Source organism: Sebastes umbrosus, chromosome 4 (assembly GCF_015220745.1).
Source record: "Sebastes umbrosus isolate fSebUmb1 chromosome 4, fSebUmb1.pri, whole genome shotgun sequence".
NCBI classification, from domain to species: Eukaryota; Metazoa; Chordata; class Actinopteri; order Perciformes; family Sebastidae; genus Sebastes; species Sebastes umbrosus.
Genome location: NC_051272.1, coordinates 32,672,804 through 32,695,872, shown reverse-complemented (window position 1 = coordinate 32,695,872; position 23,069 = coordinate 32,672,804). Strand labels below are relative to the sequence as shown.

At 40.5% G+C, this 23,069-nt stretch overlaps 1 protein-coding gene across 1 annotated transcript; it reads left to right on the top strand.

The window, feature by feature from the left end:
- The first annotated feature begins 71 nt into the window (after positions 1-71).
- cotl1 (coactosin-like F-actin binding protein 1) lies at positions 72-13,961 on the top strand. The gene is made up of 4 exons (XM_037768343.1): positions 72-526; positions 1,416-1,498; positions 11,443-11,600; positions 13,805-13,961. Exons 1-4 carry the CDS (start codon positions 450-452, stop codon positions 13,913-13,915), a joined length of 429 nt encoding a protein of 142 aa, XP_037624271.1. The 5' UTR covers positions 72-449; the 3' UTR covers positions 13,916-13,961.
- The last annotated feature ends 9,108 nt before the right edge of the window (positions 13,962-23,069 follow it).

Here is a 23,069-nt window from a genome sequence, read left to right as displayed (position 1 = left end):
TTTGTTTTGAAAGCCCGTACCGGAAACGCACTGTTGTATGTCGTGGTTGCCTTGACGACTGGCCCTCATCCTACCAGTGACCATTCACAGGCAGAAGGTGAAGCCGACGTCTGGAGGGACTTCTTCTTCTCTTCTCTTCTCTTCTCTGCTGGCAACCTGATCGACGAGCATCACCAACGCCCATAAAGTCTCTTAATACAGGAAATAAAGAAGCGAGCTGCCTGCAGAAGAAGAGACACGTCCTGTTCCGTTACATGAAGACCGGCTCATCGTTGCAGTGCAGTGGTCGTGATTTAGTAGTGATTGTATAACGATATCTCAGTGGATAGATGTATATCATCAGCTGTATAAGTTAGCTGCTGTATCACTGTGTAGCTCTCTCTCTCTCTTCATCTGGACGCAACGTTGACTACCACTGTTTCATTCCTGTCTCACGTTATATACGAAAAATGGCAACCCAGATCGATAAAGAGGCTTGCAGAGAGGCTTACAACGATGTCAGAGAAGATAGCAAAGACGTTAACTGGTGAGTATGCGGATACTTATCCATACTCCCTTAGAGAATGGGACTATTATGTCTATATCCTATGTTAGTACATGTTTCCTACATATAACCGTGTACATCATAATGAATAATGAAGATTTACTAGTCGTGTTTTAATTCGGCAACCATATAATACATCAATAAATCCTGTTTTTTTTCTCATCTCAGTTAAAATAATTTAATTCACAGCCCGTTACCGCCCACTGTGTCTTCACGGTGGCGAAGGCTGCTAAAATAAGAGGCGGACCTCTCATAAAACTTTACATTTTATTTAAATAAGCTCAGTTTGGCTCACTGGATGCACGCCGAATGGATGATAGATTAATAAAGACATAGAAAATGTAATCAAATGTATTATATGCCGCATGAGGGTTTGCATTTAACCAAGGCGAGGTTAAATTGCGTGATATTTTAATGTAGTTCAACCTGCTCACTCTGAATACGCGCTATAATGGCACATTGAGGGGTTTGGTTGGAGACATCCTGATCCCAATGCTTAGGCTTATAACAATATTGGGCTAAAATAGCCTCCATGCAGCATCCAGTGTCCTGTCCTATAGCGGATCCCATCTAGCTGATCTGTATTCTGGCTATTTAGCGGTCACACACTGCACAGTTATCAGGCCCAGCGGGGTAGAAGTAATTTCCTTTGTCCTGTATTCAGAGAGGATAACGTTATAGCTAGTAGTGACACTTGCACATGGCTGACACACACACACAGCTCACCACCTTGCATGGGTGTTTTAGGCATTTTTTGCATTGCTTCAGGCTGCAAAATGAGCCTGATGTGCACCCAATGCTATTATGGTGAATCAACAGATTATGAGACTGGGTAATACAGTAAGTGATAATGTATTTTTGCATCTTCCAGGGCTGTGTTTAAATATGAGGATACTACGATCAAGCCTGGCGGACAAGGAACTGACTATGAGGACTTCAAGAGCATGTGCACAGGTAAAGAGCAGATTTTTTATTTTAAATAATCCGCCCTATAGTTGTTAACCAAACGTTAACAAGTATCTCCTTTGCTGCTGACTAGTCATTTTGTGTTGTCTCTGGACGGGTTAAACAGCCTACTGTATATATGCCACGCAGCTTGACTTGGCAGGACACTAATCTTTTAAGACTCTGTGCTCTGTCACCCATTGGCCTTGAGCCCTGTAGCCTACAATAACTACACTGTCAAAGCACTTACCAGTGTATGCATTGCATAATCTCTTCTACAATACCCGGTGCGTGGTTTTTTTACAAGGTGAAATATTTAAGGTCAACCTTTTTGTATGGCAGTGCAGAATTGGGAGGATGCAGAAGCCTACTTTAAACTTTAGGCCTTGTTCTCCAAATAGTTGGCATTCATACAAGTTTGTCACTTACTTTGAATAAAAAAAAAATGTGCCTAGTACATGTTGCTGAATAACATGTTTTCCCTCTTGTCTGATTGTGTGTCTGCTGTATATTCACTGCACAGCACAGTGATTGATTAGTAGTATGTCTGTCTGCATGGAGCCCATTCTTTGTTCATCACAAAAAGAGAAAGATAGCAAAAAAAAGTCGAGGAGGGACTTTCAAATAATGACGTCCAGTGAGCAAAAATAACTATGGGTGCTGGCTGGATGTAGAGAAAAAATCTCAGTCTCTGTGTAAGGTCCCTTTCTTGTGTGTTATAGAGTAAAGCATCTGCTCCGATGTTGGGTGTGGCTCTTTCTGATGCTTGCTCTTGTTGTTTTTAAAGCTTGCTGCCTCAGGGCTGTTCTCCTCTTTTTCTTCCTGATATTTCAGAGCTCACATTCCTATGTTGAAATAAGTCATTTATCACCATGCTTTACAACACTTTAGCTGGTGCATTTTACCGTCAGTTCCTGTTCAGAGATGACACACGTATGGGCTTGTTTTTCTTATTTAGCAGTGAAGTTGTAACTCTCCAGAGAGAAAAAAAAACCCTCTGAGTGTAAGAGGAGCTGATGCAGACGGCTCGTCTGAGTGAGACTCAAAGAGGAAGACTCCTTTTGAATATTGATCTTTAAGTTATCCAGCTGCAGGAAGTAGGAAGTGGATGGATTGTGGTGTGCACAACCTGGATCAATGCAAGATAATATATATTGCATTAGGGTTGGGGAATAAAATCGATTCGCCTATGTATCGCAACTTTTTTTTTTACGATTTTGATATCTATTTTTTAATGCCAGAATCGATATATTTGTTTCATTTGAGTCTATGCGGAGGTAGAAGGAAGTTACCGCTTTTATTGTTGTAGTCTGAGTAACATGACGTCATATCTGTTCTGTATCCTTCAACCAAAACGAAACGAAAAAGTAGAAAACGTTGAAGGGTCTGCATGAATACGACCTGCACCCTCACATGTTAAATCCAACGTGGTAAACACTACACATCCAGTAAAGTAGGGAAACACTTTGGGTTTCACACATTGCAGGAAAAGCAGAGCTAGACATCACGGTTGAATGCAAATTTTAAAATACCATTACAAAAAATAACAAAAATAACACAGCAGTAAATCAGTCTGCATTTATCTATAAATTCATATGAGTGATTCTTACAGTATCTGTTGTCCACAGCTGATTTGTGTTGTATGAAAACCTCCTTCAGTTCCTTAAATCCCTGCAGCCATCTGAAGGCAGGAGGACAGACATGTTGCTGAATCTGGAGCCTCTGATTTGAGATGACAAAATACTTGAAGCAAATGTGCCATTACAGCCAGTGGACGGCCACTATGTGTACCTTGATTATAACCAACTTGTAACAACCCATGAAGTACTTGTTGAGATATTTCGCTGGATAAGTGTAAAGTCTGACCTGCTGGTGGCACTAGATGAAAATTCAAAGGATTAATTAGGTAAGGAATTTCACAGCAATCCAGGTGAAAGGTTGTCAAAATCCAAAATGGCAACCTGATGGTGGCACTAGAGTTTCTTCTAGTCTGTAGGATTCATCCTCCGGGGACTATGAATGTCTGTATGAAATTCAATCATGGCAATCCATCCAATATTTGTCGAGCAATTTCAATCTTGACAAAAGTGGTGGATGGAACGACCAACATTTCCTTCCCTAGAGCCATGCCTCTAACATGGCTAAAAACACTAGAAATCTATTTTGAAGATTTGAGGAAAATCGGAGAAACACCTTCCCATCAGGGGACATTCAGGACGGATAATTTGGTGACTTACAATGAATCATTTATTTTATCAGCAGAAACCATGTTTTAAAAGTCATGGTGGCAAATCAAATTAGATATAAGGATTTAGGACTCGGTTGAACAATGTCCTATAAAAGCAGTATAGGGCTCGAACGATACACGCATCTCCCGATTCGATACCATCACGATACTTGGGTGCCGATTCGATATGTATTGGGATTTTTAAATATTGTGATTCTACAAGTATTGTGATTTATTTTTGTTAACTTTTTTAACACTAGACCATGGGAAAAAGTTAAATCTTACACGTCTAGGGACTTTTACTTTGGAAAATATCTAAATTAATACAGTAAGAATGTTTGATTTTCAGCATGTATGGCTGAGCGAGGGCTCAGAGAGGGTACACAGGAAGATAACCTTTGGTGTGCTAAACTGAAGTAAATTTTTGCAGAGCAACGTGTCTCCCAACAAGTCTCTTTTTGCTGTCTCATCATTGCTGTAGTTTCAGTGCAGTTTTCTCTGCAGCGGGGAGGGAGGGGCTGCATGCAGTGTCAGCATGACTTTAAAGGGAAGACAAACCAGGAAACCAGAGGGAGGAAGTGTGGGTGTGTGGGCAAGCTCCAGGTTGGGGTGACGGTATGTGTTTATACTGGTTCCTCACTGGTATCTCAAACGGGTGACAATGACAGATAAGAAAGACAAAGGGAGGTAATTCAGGTGACTTAGTTGAATCAGGTGTGTGTGTGTGTGTGTGTGTGTGTGTGTGTGTGTGTGTGTGTGTGTGTGTGTGTGTGTCGGCCCAGGCAAGGCGTTGAAACTAGCCATGTCCTTAGTGGCTGCACTGATAAGACTTTTTTATTGTGGCTGCTCCTGTTAATGTGCAGCTGGTCTGATCTGAGAACGGTGCTCCTGAGGCTCTGCCAAGTTAAGTCCTAATCAGCTGCTTCAACAGGTACATAAAGATAATACAGGTTCCACTGTCAAAACTCTTTAATGCCATTTAGTAAACTCAACTGACCTTTTTAACAGTAACTCGGCTTAAATGAACAGAATTTGATTTCAGAATTTATCATTCGAAATAGAATTATCTTAATTTAAATTCATAAGGTGATTGAGTGTCCTTCTGAGTGTTTAGTTTGTTATGTTGGTTATCGTGGCTATAGGGCTGCATTGGAGACTACAACTTTGTGACAGAAAGCCTGAGTTACAAACTGGGGATGTAGAGTTTGCAAGACGTGGGTATTTACCAGACAGGGAGGGTCCACGAAAGACACCATTGAGTTGCAGTTTTTCTGACGAAGTCGGAATATCTTGGCCTCTGCTGCTTCAATTTTGACCATTGTTTTTTTAATCTCTATTTTGTACGTACTTCAGCTGTATGGAAGTGCAATATTAAACTGATGTAGTGCCCCTCATTTAGTCAATAAATTGATCAGAAAATAGATGACAAGAGGACATCTTCAAATTGTTTGTTTTGTCCAACCAACTTTCTAAAATCCAAAAGTGTGAAAGTGAAAATGACATGAAACAGGTCACGTTTTAGAACTTGGAACCAATGAATGTTTAGCATTTTTGCTTGATAAATATCTTAAAGCAGCAGCGGGTAGAAACGGAGCAAATATGATTTAAAAAAGTAATGTTTTATAAAACGGTCACTATATCCTGACATGAGACAGGTAATCTGAAAAGAATCATGGTCCTCCGTTGTCCTCTGGTGCTCCTAATGACATCTGCAAGATTTCACAGACCGGAGGAAAACAACCAATCAGAGCTGTTCTGGAGTCTTCCGTCCAGCTGCCGGCTATCAATCACAAATCAAAAAATATTTTGCCTGCTGAAGCTTTAACCGATTAACCGAATATCAAAATGAACTCTATCAACTAGTCAATGAATTGCACACAGACACAAGCTGATCATGATGAAAACTTACATCCCTCCAGCAGTGAGCTGCACAAGGTGTGCTCATGTTGCACATACTGGCTGTTGTGTGATGCTGACTGTCCCAGTCAGTGGGGATGGGATGCTCTGATCACTGTTGCTGCTCCACTTTGCGTTTTAGGGTGATGTTTCATAATAATGCTGCCTGGTAGAATTTAAGAAGTGACACTAAACAATTCTGGCTGGGTTTCTGTCAGTCAGTGGTGCATTGCAGTAGTGTTAGTGCAGGAAAATGGACTTTTGGTCAACTGTGATTGGTCTTTATAGATCTTCAGTATGTCTTCAATGGATTTACATCCAGATTTTGTGTGTTGTTAATCCAGTAAGGATGTTAATTCCAGATGAAAACATAATGAGTGTCAGGGGTTTCTTTGCCAGTAGTTGTCTGTCGGCCAATGTGGCCGTCGTTGAGCATCTGTGGCCATAGGTTCCGCAGCGTTGGCACTAGTCGGCACTTGTCGGCCTGTGTCAGTGGCTTTTTGACCGATTCAGCATGTTGAATCGGCACCGGAACCCTTCGGTGAGAGAAATCACTCTGATTGGCTGCTCAGCTTAAGTGACTTTGTGCACAAGAAGAGAAACGGAAGTGAGGAAAGCAAGCCAACGAGTAAAGTCAAGAGGGCACACACAGAGGCCTCTTCTCGTTTTTCATCTGATCATTCCAACACATGGGTATTTCACAACATGGCCATCTGGAATGAAGCTGAGTGGTGAGTGAGAGTGATGTGAAAATGGTCGGCAGACGCTGCTTTGTTTCATCTATGTATCTATGCATCTTGTATGTCCGCAGTCCTCGGTCTTCCGGATTCCTTTTTTGAATGACGAATACTGACTACCGCTACCTGCTGGTATGTAGGCAGGGTCTGAAACTGCTACTGCCACTGTGGCTGGTTACTGAACATTTCTACCGGCCACTCCAGGTTTTTGTCGGCCACTTCTGAAATCTATCTAGAACGCTTTAGTACTGTAAACACTGAGTCAGTGGTACCAGACAGTAGAAATATGCCATGGTGGCAGGTGACCTAAAATTTTACCTGCCACAGCCAACATTTACCCTGTATTTGGCAGGCGGCAGGTGCTAATTTCATCTCCTGTATATAGGGGTGTAACGATACATCGATATGGATTAAATATCATCGATGCAAAGTGAAAACATCAATATATATCGTCATCTTCAAGATACTCCTTTATTTTGAAATTCCCATGGCAGGTCTGTTTCACCATTGAATGTTGTTGAATGTTTAGGAAGTGCACCTCTTTGCTAAACATTCAAACACCGCATAAACATGAGAAATGTGGCAATTATAGTACGGGTGTAAAAAAAAAAATTATTTACCAATGTATCGCAATTTTTTTTTTTTACAATTTTGAAATAGTTTCTTTAATGCCAAAATAGATATTTTTTGCAACATTTGAGTCTATGCGGAGATAGAATGAAGTTATCGCTTTTATTGTTGTAGTCTGAGTAACGTGACGTCATATCCGTTCCGTATCCGTCAACCAAAACAAACCAGCCGGCCACAGTGAGCCGGCACAAAAAAGTATAAAACGTTGGAGGGTTTGCGTGGATACGACCTGCCCCCTCACATGTTAAATCCAGCGTGGTAAACACTACACATCCAGCAATGTATGGAAACACTTTGGGTTTCACACATTGACAGAAAAAGCAGAACTAGACATCACGCTGCATGCTAACTCTGGAACTCTGGCTAACACGGACAGGAAACGTTGTCGTATCGCGGTAACGTGCGGTCGAGCCGGCCGTCACTCTCATCTCCGTGGTCAAATGGGCCGACGCTACAACTGTAGAGCACCCATATACTGACATTTATGTTAAATGCATTCAAACGGCCTCGATGGAGCTGACCATGGATGTATAAAGAGAACGGAGCTGACGGGAGAGCTAGAGATGACCTTGGAGAAGTTAGCGGAAGTATACAGGTGTGACTACGTCCGGTTTTCAAAATAAGGTGTTAACAAAGGGAACTGTATATACAAAATACATATATGGAAATAAGATCGATTGGATTATATTCACCAGAAGTATAAAACATTACATGTCCCTTATAAATTAAAAAGAAAATACCACTAATTTGTGAGAGACATGTCTTTATTCTGAAAATCAAACCTTCTTAATGTATTCATTTATATATTTTTCAAAGTAAAAGTCCCCAGAAGTGTATGATTCAACTTTTTCCCATGGACTAGTGTTAAAAAAGTTAACAAAAACCGCAATATCGAATTGCAATACTTAAAAGTCACAATACATATCGAATCGGCACCCAAGTATCGTGATGGTATTGAATCAGGAGATAGGTGAATCGTCCCAGCCCTAAAAAGTCTTGAGGGAAATAGGTGTGAATGGCATAATCACACTTGGACATCTGTGTGTGTGAAATAAACGCTCTGTTACTTCATGTATAAACTAAAGTGAAGTAACTTCAAGAGTAGCCTACATTTTTCTACACACTGTACTACACCTTCTCTATATCTTCTTTAACAAATCAAAAATCTAAAAAGTCCACTTCCCCTGACTTAGTTGAATCAGCTGACTATGTGTGTATGTCAAGGGTTGGAAAATATGAAAGTCATCATTTAGAAAATGATCACTGCAAAACCTTGTGAGCTCTGTTGGCTCCAAGTTTAACCACAAAAACATCACTTCCTCTATAGTTGTCTCCCCACTATGGTGCTTTTAATCGCTGATGAATAAATAAATATCCATAAAGGAACGGAAGGAAAGGAATATGTCGAAATAAAACTCTGGGTTCAGTGCCTCTTCTTCCTCATGCAGTTTTTAGCACATGTCTGGCATAGTGGAAATGTATAATTTTTACTAAGAATATCTGATGTGAAACTGGCTACCTCAGCAATTATTACACATGCCATTATTTGCCGGCAGGACAGAGAATGGTGTGTTTTCTGCCTGCCAATATGACGGCTGTTAGAACATGTGACAATCAAGTGCAGGAGCTAAATAGAGGGCTTATTAGATTTATTATAGAAGCAGAGCGGGGGTGTCTTGCACAACTTCACCTACTTCCAAAGGTGCATGGAGAAAGAAAAAAGTCTGAAGGGGTCAAAACTCCAGCAACACTTGTAGTATAAAGAACAACTTTATTGTGAGACCAATGTGTTTCAGCTTGTGGCCTCCATCGGGGTCATCATAAAAACACATTTAAATAGGGTAGGTATGAAGCAGAAAAAATTTAAAGAGGTAAAAAAATACGACAGACATCCAATCATATACATCCACACATATGAGCCAATGGAACACCTGCAAAGGTGGGTTGGGTATATGGTCATATTGGATTCAGGCCAATCATTGTCCTAGACTGACAGAAAGAGAGAGGCAAGGAGAGTGTCCAATGAAAGACATGAGTGATACCATTTTGGTCCATAAAAGGAGAAGTGCACCTAAGGGGTGGTACTAAGTTTGTATAGAGGCGGGCTTAACCAAAAATGTGCCTATTTGATGTGGCATAGTCTACTTTGAAAACACTTTCATTTAAAACCTTTTAATGAAGTGCCATATATAGCAAGAGTAGGAAGAACTATATATGTACAGTATATATTAGGTGTGTAACAACACGTTTTTACAACGATACCATACGTATCACTTTCCATGGTTCCGATACGATTCAAGGCTTATATTTGGCTCATCCAGAGCGATACGATACGATTCAATGACTTGAAATCGATTCAGTAACTTTTCTTTTTGCCAAAAATTCAGTCAGAGTGACTGTGAAATTAATATCTGATACCGGACAGTGCAGGTCAGGATTCTTCAATGTCTTTATTGTAAGGGAATCAGGGATGAATTGATTATGGATATAAACAAGTAAACATAGATTAATGGCAAATACATACGCCTTTTATTTGAAAATAATAAAAAGTGCAACTTCATGACCTGCTGATTCAGTTCTCAAGATACAAGTAGTCCACCTACAGTGTTCATTTGGGATCTTTTCATACATGTAAACATCCGGAAAAACATTTTAAAACTCTGTTAGACCAACGTTTGTTTTTTACTTTACTCCCGTGATAATTTGCAGAGCGGACCTCATTACATGTTGCATGTCTGTGGGCAGTTCACGCTAAAGAGTGATGTTCCCTGCCCACATTGTTTAATTTGAATGGGATTTAGAGGCCTGAAGAGGTACAAGCCAGAAAGAAAAACAGCACAAGTGTTTTTTTTTCTTCTTTTTAACCTTGTTGCATGTATTCAGACATTATTCACAGTCAGTTCTAGTAGCGGACCACCGTGAGAGTGACAGGCGTGGTCACTGGGACACAACTGCAAGGCTCACAAAAGATTTTACTCATTTAGTCTGTTGACCTGAATATTTCCTCATTGCGCACACACACACACACGCACACACACACACGCTTCACCCAGTTTAGGGGTGTTGGGACTCCGCCAGAGCAATGGAATTACAAAAAGCAGAGCCTAGTATTCAACAAGACAGAAACACTTGACGCGACACCACAGGGCTGTAACAAACGTCTTTTTAAAAGATTTTACATTTGAAGCTTCTATTGAGGTTTTTCTTTCAATGTCTGTCATCATATTTTATGACGTCATCGCCCTAAAAAAATATGGAGAAAATAGATTTTTTATTATTTTCGCTCTATAAATGTAATTTATGGTGATGATAGATTGCTGCTAGACTGCCCTATTATTACAGGTGCGAGCCTCCCTTAACGTGCAGCAAGCAGAAGGGCTGTTTACTGGCAAGAATCTGGCAATACGATATGTACAGTATCATGATACAGGGGTTACAATTCAATATATCGCGATATATTGCAATACTGTACGCAAGGCGATATATTGCAATTTGTCAGCTAATGTCAGCAAAACTATCATAGTATAAAGAACACACCATCATATGCATAGAATCTGATTAAAAGAAAGTTTAGAGATTCAATCAGAACAGTGGGATCTGCATTTGCATTTATGACAGTTTCTGTAACATCCAACATCATAGCTCTACTTTGAGAGGGCATATACACTGAGAGGGTGCATCTCTTTGCAAATGAAATAAAATATTGACTGAGTTCATCTTTGCCTGTAAACTATTCATTAAAAATCGATACAGTGTTTTTCAGAATCAATACAGTATCACAAAACATAACATCGCGATACTTGATATTTCCTATATTTTCTTACACCCCTAGCAAGCAGGAGAGCAAACAGTTTTTTGGACCGTAGGGAAAATGTTGTTTTTGAAAGGCTAAATGCCAACAAATATGGATTGAAGCAGAATATTTTGTTATATCAAAACATTTTGTGAATTTTAATAATGATTACATCTATCTTTTTTTCAATAAATTTCGATTTTTGGTCTTTATAACGCTCTGGAGTTGTTGGAAATGTTTGGATCACACAAATCAGAAACAATGCTATGGAGCCACCACCGTAGTGTAGCCTCATCTTTATCTGCAACTGTGCAGAAAAAAAACATGCAAAAAACAAAAAGCTGCGCAGCATTCGAATGTTATGAATGAAGCTTCAAACTAATCAGTACAGCCCTACTACACCAGACTTACACATCATAAAACAAAGTGACACTATGGGATCACATTGTGTAGCTTTTTTCCATCAACAGATGTAAAAACAGAGCATGACCTTATAGCACATGACAGGAAGTCATTTCTGGTGTAACAACTGTCTGCTGTTTGTGTGTGTCTGACAGGAGAGTGTGTGCGTTTTCTATAGTGGAATGAAGTGTGTAACATTTCAAAACATCAGCTGTAAGAACCTCCAATGTGTACATTCAGTCTTAGCCTCTTCCATCTCTTCCCTCAGATGACGTTCGTCTGTTCGCCTACGTCCGGATCACGATGGGAGATGCCATGAGCAAACGAGCCAAGTTCACTCTCATCACCTGGATCGGTGAGAAGATCGGCGGGCTGCAGCGTGCCAAGATCAGCACTGACAAGGCGATGGTGAAGGAAGTTGTGCAGGTCAGAGACTCCGTGGTGTCGCATGTGGAGTACTAGTTAAATTAACAGTTGTTATCATGAGAGTAAAAGAGAGTGAAGCTGTAATTGTCCCTTCGGGAAAACTGGGTGGTTACAGAGGCAATATAGCAACGGAGTGCTGTTGGACAAAACTGGATTTTTAAAAACAACAATCCATCTAAACTCTGGATAACATGAAACTGTCAACAATGATTTTAAATATAGTATATAACAGCAAGCAATATATATATATACATTTGTATAAAACAAGCATATTTGCCCACTCCCATGTTGATAAGAGTATTACATACTTGACAAATCTCCCTTTATGTTACATTTTGAACAGATAAAAAATTTGATTAATTTGCGATTAATCCCAACTTAACTATGGACAATCATGTGATTAATTGTGATTAAATATTTTAATCTATCGACAGCCCTAGAGTAAATATACTGTAAACATTTCTGTTCTTCATTTTCACATATTGTTAAAGCTGCACTAATCAATACTATAAATTAACCAATATATTAAAGGTATAATATGCAAGAATTAACTGAAAAACAAGGTATAGAATGATTTAGAAACAGCAGCCGACAACAATAACACATTATACCTTTAACATTGGGAAAAAAATAGGACATGTAATGTGAAAGAGGTCACTCGTGGTGACATCCCAGAGAGTAAATATTGTTCTTACGTTCATCAGATGGAACACACGATTCCAAATGAATGCTAATGTTGCTCTGTCTGCTGAATATTTAAACAACATGGAAACTTTGATAACAGGTGATATTATGTTATTTTTATGTTTATGCAGCTTTAAAGGTACCCTGTGGAGTACTGCTCCATAGTGATACTAGTGATCAAACCCTTAACTAATGCTTAACCAAGCAGCCATGCTGTTATATCCTCGTCTGGAGGACAAAGAAACTGTTCTGTTCTATTTATTGCCAAAGAGTTGTAAGTATCAAGAAGATAAATCATTTACCTATTGTATATCTGACACCTGGTGGATTCATTTGATTGCATGTCTAGAAGGGGAACCCACAATTTGGGAAACTCTCGTGAGATGGTTAAGGTTAGGCATTGACCTTGAATAGTTAAGGTTAGGCATTGATCTAGAATAGTTAAGGTTAGGCATTGACCTTGAATAGTTAAGGTTAGGCATTGACCTTGAATAGTTATGGTTAGGCATTGGCCTGGAATACTTAAGGTTAGGCATTTATCTCAAATGGTTAAGGTTAGGCATTAACCTGGAATAGTTAAGGTTAGGCATTAACCTTGAATAGTTAGGGTTAGGCATTGATCTTGAATAGTTAAGGTTAGGCATTAACCTTGAATAGTTAGGGTTAGGCATTGATCTTGAATAGTTATGGTTGGGCATTGATCAAGAATAGTCAAGGTTAGGCATTGGTCTGGAATACTTACGGTTAGGCATTTATCTCAAATGGTTAAGGTTAGGCATTAACCTGGAATAGTTAAGGTTAGGCATTTACCTTGAATAGTTAAGGTTAGGCATTGACCTTGAATAGTTAAGGTTAGGCATTTACCTTGAATAGTTAAGGTTAGGCATTGACCTTGAATAGTTAAGGTTAGGATAGGTCGTCGGGCAGCAAGTCTCGCAAAAGTTTTTGCAAGTTTTTGGCAATTTGCAGGTTACCTTCTAGACAGAACCGAATTCCTCTGTGCCATTCTCTGGTGTGACTGGATCTTAAGTAGGGCTGGGTATTGAACATCAGTACTTTTTTGGTATCAACCGACACTGTTGTGTCTTCAGCATCAAGTATCAAAAGTACTGAATGTTGGAATCGATTTCCCAGTCAGATTCTTGACTGATGCATTGAGGTCCTTCTGTGTGGAGTTTGCATGTTTTCCCCGTGTTAGCGTGGGTTTTCTCCGGGTTCTCTGGTTTCCTCCCACAGTCCAAAGACATGCAGGTTAGGTTCATTGTTGACTCTAAATGTCCCGTAGGTGTGAATGTGAGTGTGAATGGTTATCTGTCTATGTGTCAGTCCTGTGATAGTCTGGAGACCTGTCCAGGGTGAACCCCGCCTTCACCTAATGTCAGCTGGGATTGTCTCCAGCCCCCCGCGACCCTGAATAGGATAAGCGGTTAAGAATGAATGTACAAAAATGTTAAGACATTAACCTGGTTTCTTTCCAACAACAATAACTTTGTTTTTTCTGAACTATGTTGTTTCTGCAGATCTTTGCCAAGGAGTTCATGTTTAGTGACCCGAGGGAACTGGATGTGGAGACCATCCGCACAGAGCTGAAGAAGGCTGGTGGAGCCAACTATGACGCTCAGGCAGAGTAGAGAAGTGCCATGGTCCACTGGAAGGGTTGGGGTTGGGATTGGGGGGGGGTGGGTGGGGTGGTGGTGTGGTGGCAGAACAAGTGGGGGCAGGGGGTTGGGGCAGGCTGCTACCTCTTGGGTAGAGGGCGAGGCGGGATGGAGAGGGCTCTTGATGAAAGGGAAATCCACGCACAAACAAAGCAGAGGTGCACCAGGAGCAGTTTGTACAACCAGTCTTTAAAATACTAACCACACACTGTTTATGCTGCCTAATTATGGCTTATTAGAAGATCGTAGATTCTCTTTTTTCCACTAGTTTAACAGCGTAATCATTTACTGTCAACATCAGCTTCAGAATAGATAAAAAAGCATCAGTGTTACTGTAGTTACTGAGTGTATTGGCCCAGTACAGATGCTGTTGGTGCACCTCTAAAATGATAGCATCTGCATTAGAGCGTTTATATACTTTATTTTAACAGTGTACGTGTGAGCTGCATTGTTCACATACTTGCCTGCATCGGTTTGTGTATCTGGAAGATTAAAAAGTACATCCACAGGACATCTGGGGGCAGATCAGGGCCAAATTGTCCCTGGCCGACACAGGAATATCTTCCTTGAGACCTTCAGATTTTGCACACAAAGATACCTTAACAAGGTGACACTCGAGGACATTACTGTATTGTTAAAGAATATTTTTTGGAAATATGCTTTTTTTCCCAGAGTTAGATGATTGATACCACTTTCTCGTCTTTACTGTAAATTTATAGCTGATGATTAGAAGCTGTTATTACACGGCTGTGTTGAACACTCGATTCTGATTGGTCAATTACGACGTTCTACGGTCTGTTATTTCTTTATAGCAGACCGTTGCTATGTATAGCAGACCTTTGCTATGTATAACATACCGTTGGTATGGGCGCAGTTCTGATGTCAGACTTCTTCAGTAAGTAGCCGTGTCATAAGCGGGATAATGTACAGCTAGCGGGTCATTGTTGTGAAATAAACCCCTTAAGTCGCAGTTTATTTCACAACAATGACCGGCCCGCTGTACATTATCCCTTACTTAACTTAGCTTAGTGAAAAGAAACAGGTCCAGAGGTAACAAAATCTGCTTACCAGCACCTCTAATGCTCATTAATCAACATTTCATGTCTCTCCGTACAAAAACTAAAGTGTAAAAACGACATGGAAGCCATTGCCAGGCAACCAGCGGATACTCCTGGAAGTCACTGTTCCTCGCTGAGAAATAGTTTTGCACGTAACCCACCGTGAGACGCCGAATTGTAATTTTTACACTTTGTTTATTTGTAACAAAAATGAGATGCAATGTATATAATGAATGAGCTTTAGAGGTGTTGGTAGGTATGTTCTTTTTCCCTTTTTTGTCTGAGCCAGAGTAGCTTTTTCCCCTTATTTTCAGTCTTTGTACTAAGCTAAGCTAATCGGCTGCTGGCTGTAGCTTCATATTGAACGGACAGATATGAGAGAGGCATTGACCTTCTCAAAAAATCCCAAAATGTTGAACTATTCCTTTAAGAGCTGGATCTTAAAGTCCAAAAAAGGACGCTGACAGCGGACTCGATGCAGATCTGTTACTACATAGGGTGTCTGCGTACACTGACGTGTCCACACTGACAAACGTGTACATGTCAGTGATTCCTGAGAATGTGCGTAACCGACACTCTGAAGGAGTGCAGAATATGCAAGTTAGCCACCGTGCACACACAAAATATGTACTTAAAAGCAAGTGCATACGCGCTCTTATCACAAACTGCCTTCTCTCCTCACCCAGCCTCTGCCCTCTCCCAAGTCAGCTCATGGTTGGTTAGCTACTGTGCTGTGCATCAACATCTCACACTCATCCTCATCTCAGCTGGGCTGCAGTTGAGTAGTAGGAAGTTGCATCAAGGCTTCAGAACTGTTTGCTATAGGAATCATTTCATGTAATGAGGATGGGGAAAAACTGAAGGGTTTCACTTCAAAATGGTGATCATGGACCGCGTCATAAGAATGAGTTCATTGACGAAGATAGACGTCTCATTTTGAAAGGAAACTCTGTACTTGCAGGCATGTGTTTGACACCAGAGCATGCTCTTAGTCATGATACACTGTACCTCCAGGAGGAAAAGATCTCCATTTTCCAACGGTATCCTTGGTGATGGTCGCTGGCTTGCTTTGACTAATCTTGAGTTATACTGTTAAGTACACTTTAAGCCACCGCTTCATCTCTATAGCCAGACAGCTGTGTTTGGATTACAGCCTCAAAGTCGACCATTATGTCTTGTCCTGAGACAGACTGTAATTCATCCTCCTGTCTTCATACTTGTGCTGTGTGCTGTCAATCCCTTTTATCGCTATAGTCCAAATATGTCTTTTTGCGTGTGTGATCATTTCTGGACCTTATTTCGATCTACTTTTTTTACTTTCTCCTTCCAGTTGTTGTTTCCAGAGCTGGGGCAGAATTTGTAGAAAGGTACATGGCAAAGAATGAGACTCTTGGTCTGACAGGAGGCTTTCTGCCTGTAGATATTACGCAACAGAAATACAGAGAAACAACTAATATAATAACTCTCAGCAGCACTTGTACTCAAGTATTGAATGTTTCCCAGAATCTTAAAGGATTCTGAGACTGGAGATCTTTTCCTCTGGTGTTTCATCTCACGATCTACCACTCCAAGGTATCCATGCCTACTGTAACCTACTGTGTTTGACTGCCTTAGCCTCCCAGGGAGAGAGGGGCATCATGGGAGCTTGTGAACACTACACTGTGATTGGCTGTCGTCCTTACACGGGGGCGGAACTTTGATCTGCTCACAGCTCATAGCAACATGGGCCTGGGCTCATCGTTCCAACCCAAGAGGAGCCATATCTCGGTTGTAGCATCTCTGTTTATTTGTTTTCATCCCTCTCTTCCCCCTGCAAAAAAATGGATGTTTTTCTTGTACCTTTTTTTTTTGTTTTTGAGATGAATTTTATTTTCTCTGAAGAGTTTTACCTTTTGATTTTATTTTTAAGAGCATTGTTATCTTGGTCATTGGCAGAAGAGATTTTCAAAAAAATAATGTAAAAAAAAACAAAGAAAGAAAACCGAGTGGGCACAAGATCAGTCATTTCAAAATAAAAATTGATGTTTTTTTCCAAAACCTGCTTCTCAAAGTGTATTTTTTTGTGTCTCTGAAGCCTATATTACCATGAATAGTAGGTCTTTTGGTAAGGACTTGAAACTACAAAAATAATCTGTGTTGTGTTACAAGGTTTTCTACGACTAGTTTCCAACTGAAATTAGGTTTCAAGGTTAGTAGGTATGACCATTACACAGGTCTGAAGTAGCATTTTTCATTTTAGGCCTTCTTAGATCTCTTACCAATGTAGGATGAGGTAATGGGAGCATTTTAGCACTTGTGGATTCAAGGTCCACACAGCAACCGTCTCTGGGAGCTTAGGGGACTCCCAAGGGTTTCCATGGTCACCGCTGTAATCGTCATGCTTAGCCAGTCAGCGGTCAGGGCAAGGAAGACAAAATGTTTTTTAGTGTTAGTCATACAGTGTGTCAATTAGGTCTGCACGATCTATCCTCGTATCCCTCTGTTGCAGCCTAACCATCCTCCCAGATCTCGGCTCTCATTCTGTTAGACCTCAATAAATGAATACATCACTTATTAAACGTTAGTCATTTCAAAAGCAATGTTATTAGGTGACTTATTACTGTAATAATCGGGAGCTGTAATGCTGTTTAGCTATGCTGACATCCTCTCTTCCTACAAAATCTAATTGTACTGTGAATGATCAGATTAGTTGCACTTAGAGAATATTTCCTTTCTCTGCCGTGTATTTAAACAGTTATGCTCTATACTAGGCAATTCACCAGGATAGGCAAATACATTGCTGATAAGTGTGATACCATTGAACACTGTGTCCTAACGTTTGAATCCACAGTCAGTAAGGCTCTTGCACATTGCATTCACATGGGTGTGGAAAGTCAGCATATCTACGGAGGCTGGGGACAGTCAGTGAAATAATCAAAGGCTGGACCCTGATTTCCAATGAAGAGGCCTAATTTGTGCGTTCTCTCGTCACTTGTGATGTTTTCAATGTGAGTGACGGCTGCTGGTCTGTATCAGGTCAGTAGATGGCTCCCAGCTGTTCAAACTCACACACCATCAGCATGTGTGTGTTATTCTGCTACAGCTGCCAGATGAATGGATTAATGGTTTGTCTGCTTGACTCAGCCAATGATCAAACATGACTTCTCTGTGTCTGACAGGCTGGCTGGGTGGTTGCAGAGATCTATGAGAACTAATAGCAGGTTGCGTAATGACAGAGCCCTGGTATCGCTCACTGTGGCTTCAAGTAAACTGTGAGGAAGTGAGTAGTCCAGGATGTAGTTTAAGCTCATGGGAGTTAAAGTGGGGGTAGTATAGGCAGCATATTTTTGGCATCATTGGGCAAAAATTCCATAATAACCTTTCGGCATATTGTAATTCAAGTGTTCTGAGAGAAAACTAGACTTCTGCACCTCCTCATGGCTCTGTTTTCAGGCTTTAGAAAATCTAGCCTATGACGGGAGACTTTGACCAATCAAAGGTCATTTCAGAGAGAGAGAGCGTTCCTATTGACTGTACTCCGGCTGGTGGGCGGTGCTTGGTATTTTCTCAACAGATCTCAACATGACTGCTGGGTCACAAACTTTCTCATTTTACAGCTAAACAGTACACTACAAGATGTTTCTGAAAACATTTGAGGAGGGAAATAGGCATTACAGTAACAGAATATTGATCTATATTTGATCAGTGCTGCCTAGTTTGACCGTTTGGTCGGAGGTGGTGAGTGATTGACAGCTGGCTCTCGTTGACGGCAGCTGGATAGCAGACCTCAGATCAGCTCTGACTGCTTGTAGGAGCACCGGAAGAACATGATTTTTTCAGATTACCTGTCACATGCACTACTGTAAGGATATAGTAACCGTTTTATAAAAATAACTTTTTTAAATCATATTTGCTCCATTTCTACCCACTGCAGCTTTAAGGAATCATGTCAATGAGATTAATGCTTTTTACATAGATTAGATCTCTTTCCGGGGGTCATATCAGTATGGGACATGCAGAAAATAATTGAGTGTGAGCATCATTTCCTCTTTGATATTGTTGTGCATACGTTCCAAAGAATGAGGAACTACTGGTACTGGATGTTTCAACACACACCTCCAGATATACACACAGTACCTTGAATTTGTTTTCATTCCTAAGAAACCACACAACAATTTCCCTGAGTGCAACCAGAGTTCAATTTTCATTGTTCTCACCTGTTCAAAGGCCCTGTTCAGACCTGGTGTATTAACATGCGTCCTGAGTGATCCGAACACAAGCGGACAGCTCTAAGTACAGACCTTTAAAGGTCAACAATGAACTTCCATCATCAAAGTCTTGTAATAGTGTAAATTTAAGGGATAAGATATTAAATTATCTTTTTATGCAGGGACAATAATTGTGTGCCTTTACTGTGTGGAATTAAAATATCACACATATATGCACAAACCAGGAACGTTCTAATTCATTTGTGATCAGCCATGTTGTTGTTTAGTTTTCATATATATTATTTTGCGTCCATTTGATCACAATAGGATCGATCGACAGGCATCTTGATTATTAGATTAATGCAGAAATGAGCTATAATGCACTATGACTAATAGGATTTGTTTTCATCATTCATGTCTTCATGTGAGGAGTGCTTTTTCTTTCTTGTTCCCAATTTACAACTCCCCTTAGCCATTTCCAAGTCTGTATTTGCCAGCTTTGTTTCATTGTTTTGCTTGTTAAAATGCAGGAGTGAGACATCACAACGTACACCAAGTCCTAGCGTAACTTTCTGGGATGTCAACTAAATTGAACTTGGTCTAGAAGACAGAGAGAGAGAGAGAGAGATGTTGGCATACAGGACATGTAGGAGTGTCCAAACAAGGACTGTCAGATCAGTTCCTGCAGAACTATACCACTCAGATCCTTCCTGCATTCCTCAGACCTCCTCAACACAGCAGCATATTTTACAGCCCACAGCAAGTCATGTGCTCTGTCCAAGCATGTGTGTGTGTGTGTGTGTGTGTGAGAGAGAGAGAGAGAGAGAGAGAGAGAGAGAAAGGCAAGAATTGTCTTTAAACCACCCAACGTCTCTAAATGTTTGTGTGATGACGATCTTGTGTGGAGACACGATGATGATGTTGGTCGGATAAAGAACTAAAACAACAAGTGTGAGCATGCGTGCTCTGCCCCAGTTTAAACATGCTACCCCACCGATGATGACGTGTCTTTTTTTTTTCTGCAAACACCAAAAGACTGAAACACATTAAACGTCAGTATAATTCTCAGTCATGGATACACAATAAAAGACATTTAGTTTAGAGTTTGAATTAAAAGCCTTTCAAACTTGGTCAGTTGTTTCCTTTCACTCTCAATCTGCGTCTCCGTCACTGCTGTTTGACTGATTCAACATTTGGTTAGTCACAGCTCAGCAGGGTCCCAAATCCAAACGGACCAGCGTGCTCCGAGTCGTCTGGTGAGAGCGAATGATGTTGGAACAACCCCTCAGTCTGGGAGTGAGCTCAGAACGTCTCCAAGAAAGAAAAAGGCAGGGGCCATGGGTGTGTGTGTGTGTGTGTGTTGAGAGGGGGGCTCTCTTCCCACGTAATGAATTAATCTACTCCAGAAATATTCCCTTATATCTTATTCCACATTTTTGAAATAAAACCATACCATATAAGGTTATTGGGCTTGTCCTCATAGAAGGCCTAAGTCCTGCCCCTTCCAGTGGACCACAAAGGACCTTATTTCAGAAAGAAATATGAACAATAGTCAACAGAGACAGATGAATCATTTTTTGATCCCGTTTGGATTACGCCATGAATCACACATATGATGTTTGTCAATTTAAAAGATAATTTTGCAGGTCAAGAAAGTCTCAGTTTGTCGTAGTATCATTTAGTTTAGTGTGAAACCGCTCAGTGAACTACATCTCTCGTTTCGCACAATATACGTCAGCAACACTAGCTAGCTAGCTAACTTAGCTGTGTTCCACGCACAAATGAAACGTGATCTGACCTGATGTGTTTTATCCAGTGACTCCTGGTCTTTTTATCAGCCGGGAAGAGAAAGACGGATCAGACCCGTTGCTGGTGTGAGTTCATCCCAGTAGGAAACACACAGACATCGTAGCTTCAGAGAGAGAGACGTCACTTACGCAACTTTTGGGTGTGTCGTCTTTCTAATTACTTATTTCTACGGTTTGATACTTCAACAGTTTTACAACTTTCTTGACTTTCAAATTTATCTTTTAAATTGACAAACATCATATGTGTGATTCATGGAGCAATTCAAACAACATCAAAAAAACATTTGTCTCTCTCCGTTGACCACCGTTCATATTTTTTCTGGCAACTTTCTCATTTTACAGCTAAACAGTACACTACAAGATGTTTCTGAGAACATTTGAGGAGAGAAATAGGCATTACAGTAACAGAATATTGATTCATATTTGATCAGCGCCGCCTAGTTTGACCGTTTGGTCGGAGTTTGCGAGTGATTAACTCGTGGCTCTCATAGATGGTAGCTGGACGGCAGACTCCAGATCAGCTCTGATTGGTTGTTTTCCTCCGGTCTGTGAAATCTTGCAGATGCTGTTAGGAGCACCAGAGGACACAGAGGAACATGATTTTTTTCAGATTACCTGTCTCATGCACTACTGTCAGGATACAGTGACCGTTTAATAAAAATAACTTTTTTTAATCCTATTTGCTCCATTTCTACACACTGCAGCTTTAAGTCTATAATTTATAATTTGTTTAACAAAATCTTGACTCACACATGGTCTCCATACGGGGATTTTATAAAGCCACTACGTCTCTGACCTCCGAAACTCTTTTATTTTGGTTGCTTGTAATGTTTTTGTGGTCCAGGAATGGCATGAGGCTACTGATGTATTTCACTGTGGCAGTCAGTCAAAATAAAATGTAAATTGCTAAGGTGTTGGAAGGCTGACTGAAATGTGAAGAGGGAGACAGACACAGCGAGAGAGAGAGAAAGAGAGAGAGAGAGAGAGCGAGAGAGAGAGAGATAATGGTTGGCGGGAGGATGAAGGGGGGTTTGGAAATTGAAATTTGCGCGACTGAGCAAAGCAAATGGGGGTGGTGGGGGGGGGGGGGGGGGGCGGGTCTCTTTTCAGATTCTTCCAGGCCATGTGAATAGGGAAGACAGAGTGACAGAGAGGGAATGTGAGAGTGAATGGGTCAGTTCTCAGAGCTCCTGTGTGCCAGCGCTACACAGTGTTGGCACAGAGGTGCCATTGTCAGAGACTAACGCGCCCGGGGCCACTTCATTCTCTCACCCCAAATGAGCATCTGTTTATCGAGTTTACTGAGTGCATTTACACTCAAAATACAAGCTGACAGTGGGGTGTCTGTTTGCTCTGATGTCAGTTGTTATTGTTGTTTTTTTTTATCTCCACTGATGATCCGCCCCTCTGAGTTATTCGCCTCTCATATGAAATATGCTACTGTTTGAATGATGTCATTTTTATTGCAAAGTTAGTCTGGTGTTATTTAATACTTTCCTTGTAGGCTAATTAACCGATCTCATGGATTTACCAAAGGCCCTAATCTCTAAACACAGAGTACGCCAAGTTCCTCTTGTGTTCTTTGCAGTTCAATGTGCAAGATGAATGGAAGTGGGAATAAGGGAGGATGGAGCATGCTCAGTTTGCAATCGGGAAAACAGTGTTCTTGCTAACATTAACAGCTGAGCTAGGCTCAGACTACCCTTACAAAAAAAGTTTATTCAAGTGTGCTATTAGTTTACTTCTTTTAAAACTTAAAGAGAGTATGCTTTCAGATTACTTTTTATATATTTATCAGAGATTAACTTAAAAAAATTATACTTAAGTATACTTGGCTTATGCCGACAAGTTTACAGAAAAGTCTGCGTGTGCTTAGCAAGTATACAGAAAAGTCCAAGTATACTTGGCTTATACCAACAAGTATACAGAAAAGTCTACGTGTACTTGGCAAGTATACAGAAAAGTCCAAGTATACTTGACTTATACTAACAAGTATACAGAAAAGTCAACGTGTACTTGGCAAGTATACAGAAAAGTCCAAGTATACTTGACTTATACTAACAAGTATACAGAA

Bases quoted from the DNA above. Each gene is read 5' to 3' on its own strand.
- cotl1 (XM_037768343.1), top strand. From the start codon at position 450: ATGGCAACCCAGATCGATAAAGAGGCTTGCAGAGAGGCTTACAACGAT. The intron at 527-1,415 runs GTGAGTATGCGG...TGCATCTTCCAG, and splicing joins GATAGCAAAGACGTTAACTG to GGCTGTGTTTAAATATGAGG. The intron at 1,499-11,442 runs GTAAAGAGCAGA...CTCTTCCCTCAG, and splicing joins CTTCAAGAGCATGTGCACAG to ATGACGTTCGTCTGTTCGCC.